Source organism: Nematolebias whitei, chromosome 5, assembly GCF_014905685.2.
Source record: "Nematolebias whitei isolate Nwh7 chromosome 5, NemWhi1, whole genome shotgun sequence".
NCBI classification, from domain to species: domain Eukaryota; kingdom Metazoa; phylum Chordata; class Actinopteri; order Cyprinodontiformes; family Rivulidae; genus Nematolebias; species Nematolebias whitei.
In genome coordinates this window covers 2,244,754-2,250,288 of record NC_056502.1, presented here as the reverse complement: position 1 = coordinate 2,250,288, position 5,535 = coordinate 2,244,754, and the positions used below count along the sequence as shown (strand labels likewise).

At 41.8% G+C, this 5,535-nt stretch overlaps 1 protein-coding gene across 1 annotated transcript in view; it reads left to right on the top strand.

Moving 5' to 3' along the window:
• dpy19l1l (dpy-19-like 1, like (H. sapiens)) overlaps positions 1-5,535 on the top strand; it is a 74,588-nt gene that overhangs the window by 61,857 nt on the left and 7,196 nt on the right. Inside the window, exons 7-10 of the mRNA XM_037676509.1 lie at positions 685-784; positions 2,716-2,793; positions 4,801-4,887; positions 5,039-5,098. Of these exons, the coding sequence (XP_037532437.1) occupies positions 685-784; positions 2,716-2,793; positions 4,801-4,887; positions 5,039-5,098 (325 nt within the window). The remainder of the gene's footprint in view (positions 1-684; positions 785-2,715; positions 2,794-4,800; positions 4,888-5,038; positions 5,099-5,535) is intronic.

The following is a 5,535-nucleotide window of genomic DNA, read 5'->3' as shown; positions in this document are numbered from 1 at the left end:
CAGCATCATGAACAGACTGAAGCAGCATCATGAACAGACTGAAGCAGTATCATGAACAGACTGAAGCAGTATCATGAATCCTGGGAGTTGAGCGGCGACCCTCTGATCGCAGGCCCACCCTCTCTAACCTCTGCACCACCACTCCCCCATTGCCTCCTGTTTTTGTGAACTGGCCTGATCTGCTGACAGGATTTAATCCGCTGCACAGCCAGTCTGGATAATCCAGCGCTCGTAATAAAGGTGTCCGCGTATGATCCAGTCAGGAGGAGGTCATTGTGCTGCAGTTGTTTGGTGTTCGTTTCCCAAACCAATTATAACTGAGCCTGAAGAAACGTCCAGAGAGGAGCATGTGCTTGTGTTGTCAGCTAAGTGGTGCTCTGAGGGAAGCTGTTTGAAGGGCCGCAGCTCGTACCACACATTATCCTGTCGTGTCATCCAGCTTGTGACTGGCACAGGGCGGTGTGAACCCAGTCAGGAGCCTGTTCCACCATCAGCTTCACAGAAAACTGAACAGTTGTGTTCCTGACGTAATGAGCTTTTTATATTAGTGACTTTTAACAAGTGTGCTTGTGTGTGAGTATTTGTGTGTCCTCAGACATCTTAATACAGCTTTTCTTATCTCCTGTGCCCAAATGGATTCTCACCACTTCATTATCTCCCCTCCTCTGCCTCTCCTCGCTCCAGGACACGGAAGCCGAGCAGGACAGCCATGGTTGCTCTGGGCGTCTCTAATTTGTGCTTCATGCTGCCTTGGCAGTTCGCCCAGTTTGTGCTGCTCACTCAGGTAAACGGAGAGCAAGAGGCACATCGAGAGAGAGAGAGAGAGAGAGAGAGAGAGAGAGAGAGAGAGTGGAGGTGGGAGTGAGATTAAAGGAAAATAGACTGGAGCAATCAGCTGATGCCAAGGACATGGTAACAAGTGCAGGGGCTGAATGTGACGGGAGTTAAATAAAAGTGGCAGGAAAAGCTCATGAAGAGCAGATAAGGACAGGAAACAGCACAATAATACACCAGATCCAGGACACCTTCAGTTCTTCATGCTTTTACACTGTACAGTAGAGCAGGGCTATTCAACTGGCGGCCCACGGGCCTCAGTCTGGCCCACTTTATAAAAATATATATACTGGTGTATTTTTTGGGGGGGGGTCTGAGTTTGGGTTTTAGGTTCTTTTTGTTGCATTTATTCAAGGATTCAAGGTTCTTTATTTGTCATTCACACCTCATGTGGTACATGTGGTGGAACGAGATTATGTCCACAGGGTCCCAGTTACATCCAACAATAAAATGTAAAAGAAAAACATTAAGATCAAAGATATGAACTAAGAAAAACATCAACTAAATACACACTCAGCACCAACAGTGTAAAAACATTACGTCGAACAGCAGCATGAACATGAGTCTGTGTGAGCAGATGAGCGTCATTTATGATTCAATTCAATCAAATAACACATTTAAAAGGTAACTGATCATTGTAAACTTGGTTTATTTACACGATGACTTTAATCAGTGATGTGCAGCCTCCAAGCTGCTGGCTCTCAGAAACTGTGGCCCCTCAGGAGTTTTGTTGAACAGGCCTGAATCAGAGAAACATGACCATCAAGTCCAAAGTCATTTAGCAACATAAACATTTTGAAATGGACATATCAGAGTCAGAATGAATAAAAGTTCTCATTGCAGTTTCTTCATAAAAACTAAATCCACACAAAGTGTTTGTCAGATCGGTGGCTGACCATAAGATGCTGGTGAAGGTTCTCAGTCGTGCAGGTCTTCATGGTCCATCCAACAAAAGATAAAAATCAAAACAGTTGGACTTCTAGTTTGAAGCTGAAGACGTTTCACTTCCCACCTAGGAGGCTTTATCAATTCATTTTTCAAAACGATTTCAAGAACCCGTCGCTTATGTTCACCTCTTTTGAAAAAGCAACCCAGGGCCGAAGGCATCCATCCAAACCACTCACCATTCAGATCAGATGGAGGGAGGTGTCGGGGCTTTCAACATGTCACAGTAAACGTCCCGTCTGCCTTAAAATAGGCTTTCTACAAATTGTATTTCATTACACTCGTTAAATAAAAACTCAGCACTATGTTTTTACACTGTTAAACTGTAGCGTGTTGTGACAAGTACCTTGAACAGCAACAATTGCTCATAATTGTCAGACTGCATCTTCAGGTCATAGTTGTCTGAGTGGGTCAATGAAAAGGACGTTTTTTAATAAAATGTGATAAGTAGGTGCTACAACATAATAAAATACTGAACAGCATCAACTGAATCTGTTCCCAGTGCTTTTCCACAACTGGTAATCTCTTAAAAAGCATCCTCAGTTGTCACGCTGTCGGGCTAGTCTTCACTGAGCCACGCTTCATTTGAAATAAAGCGCACAATTTGACCAAGTTTGCCTCATTAACAGTTGATTGATCAGAACCTGACCTGAAAATCTCAAAGCAGCAGCTGACCTCCTGATGCTGCAGTCAGAGCTTAAACCCATTTGCATCCTTGGCAACACGTCCTTGGCAACGCTGTTTCCTCTGTGAAGCGATTCTGTTTGTCCTTGTTTCAAGTTCTTTCCAAGCTTCTGGAGATGGGTCATACCGTGTACGAACAGACACTCAGCTTGTTGGGAGAAAACTACTTGTCCAAACAGACGAGCAGTCTTTCAACTAAAACGCTTGTTTCTGAGTTCCCTGCAGTGTCTTGTCGACTGTTCTGTTTTTCAGGTAGCTTCCCTGTTTGCGTCGTACATCCTAGGTTACCTGGCTGCTGCCAAGATGCAGTCCATCCTGGTCACTCATATGGTGAGCACCACTTCTGTGTCTTCTACCCATCCATCAGTCTAATGAAGCACTTCCTCACTGTTACAGCTCCACTGCATTAGTTCATCGGTCTGTGTTTATCTCAAAGACAAATGATAAAACAGAAGAACAATAACTTTATGTTGTGAACTCTCCTCAGCTGATGTTCCTTATCACGCGCAGCTGAACGTTTTTCACATGAAACACAAAAAGGATGACTGAAGCATTAGCACCACTAGACATGCACGGTCACCTTTTTAACACAGAAGACTGAGAGTGTGTGGACTGTATGTTTCATGCTGCAGAAAGTAGTGTCAGTGTGTGCAGATTGTGTTAAAGAATGCAAATGTTTGTCCCTCTTGGTTGCCTTTCCCCTAATCCTTCTCAAGCCAGGCTGTCAGCTCCAGTCTGGGTCCACCACAGATAAGCACACACACTTCTGGTAAGATTGTGAAGATTTGTGTCAGAGGAAGCGTAAGGCTTTGCATCATTTACAGAAGCTGGGAAACGATGACCACGGCACCACACAGCAAAGCACACGTCTCTTTCATCACCTGATAATGAGCCTGGTTTGTGGCACTTGTTACGGAGAAGACTCGTGTGTTGTGCTCCAGGTATATCGTCTGCACATTATTAGTCACGTTTAGTGTCTCAGCTGTCAAAATTAATACTGATTCACAAACATCTGGTACTTTATATAAATCTTAAATGATGATAAACCAGAGAAAAAGAGAGTTGTAAACACCTGACGGTAATCATTCATGGATGAAGGCCATGGAGTGAAGCCAGCAGGTGACACGAAGGTTTAAATCCAAAACATTTATTATAATAAAACGTGCACAAAGTCCAGGACTGACCAGCACAACATGGACAGGGACACGCCTGGAGGATCTGAGGGTAAACTAGAGAGCTTATATCTGCTGGGAGACTCGACTGGCAACTGGAAGCAGGTGAGCTGATTTGAAATGGCTCACAGGTGAGTATGACGAGGTACGACACGGAAACCTAAAACTGTCAGGCTGAACAGAGAAGCAAACGCTGAGAGTTAACAACTTAAATCACGGGCAAGAAATAGAGAAACGTACTAAAACACAGGTTGTTGTCTGCCTGCATGGTTGAGCTTACAAACCTTTTTAATACGAAAACTCCACATTCAAAGAAACCTGTATCAGAAAATCACACAAATTACTAAATAACACAAAAACCCACAAACAGTTAAAATAACGAGTGACTAAAACTAACTGAAACATGGAAACTAATACGATAATGTCCTGAACTATGTCTCAGTGTAGTAAATGGTAAATGGACTGTACTTATACAGCTCCTTTCTATCTTATTTCAAGATACTCAGAGCTCTTTACAACAATCTGTGCCTCATGTACCCATTCATACAGCTCTATACTAGATCTCTACAAAGAGAATTGAACAAATTATTCTAAAGAGAAGTCAAGTTCAGATTTGTGTTTTTGTCTGTCAGATTATGTGCATGTCTTTACCTCTTCTTTTAGTGAAACGTTGTAGTTCTTCCATGTTTTTAACCAGCAGTCGTCACTTGATAACCACGTTCTCCTTCTTGCATGACGCCATGACGCCTGCCTGAGAACGTTCCTGATGTTTCAGTTTACAGCCTGCAGTAATCTGCTCTGCTTTAGGGAATACCTTCTGGTGTCTGCTAAAGACCGGCGCCCTGAGTTGGTCATCACTGTCTGTATAATGCAGTGATTCAGTTTTCTGCTCTTCACTGGGATTAAGACTTTAGTGAATGGGATTATATTCTCCTCTTGGCTGTGAATTTACAGTTTAATGCATTCTGGAGACGGCTTATTATGGATTAATGTGGATATGCCAGACGAGCCTGTAAGGCAGAAATGTTATCAATCACTGCCAATTTCAAATGTTCATGTATTTGTAATTACACAGAACGATAATCAATAATGATATAATGCTGCAGGGTGGACTGCCGACTCCTGGGGGAGGCCTGGGAGTAATGCATCCCGTCTTTTTGCACAGGTCACACTGGGTGTCTGCTTCGTCCTGATGTTTGGTAACTCCATGCTCCTCACGTCCTTTTATGCCTCATCACTCATTTCCATTTGGGTGAGTTTGACCATGGGCTCTTAATGAATATTAGTTTAATGTTGATTAATCATAACGGGTCATTGTACATTTAGTTTTAGCATAAACTCTGATGAAGTGTGTCAGCTTTAAACTTAATGCTCAGACAAAGTTAAATTCTTTTTTTTTTTAGGTGGTCATTGCTTTGAGAGATCGATTCATCCAGCTGTTCAAACCTGGCATTGTCATCTGGGTATGAAAAACTATTATTTTTCACAGGCTTTTACTTTTTTAATTTCAAAATTACTTTAAGGTACGAATTTCAATGTCATGAAACATTTCTAAAAATTCAAAAATACATAAAATTTACTCTAATTTTTCTTTATATTGATGACTAATGTGTAAAAGTTGTGTGTCATTTTGAGTTTGTTAACTTTTGTAAAAAGCCAAAGTGACTGAAATAAAGTTAACAATGGAGAAGTCCAGCACACGTGTTGATCAAGTAGATTAAAGAGTTTTGTTTACAACAAGTCTGATGCATATCAGTTAATCTGAGAACGTTCTGGAGTAAACACTTAAAAACTGCAACATTTGATGTAGTTCATCATAACCTGTTTCATCTCATCATTAGTTCATCATAACCTGTTTCATCTCATCATTAGTTCATCACAACCTGTTTCATGTTTCATC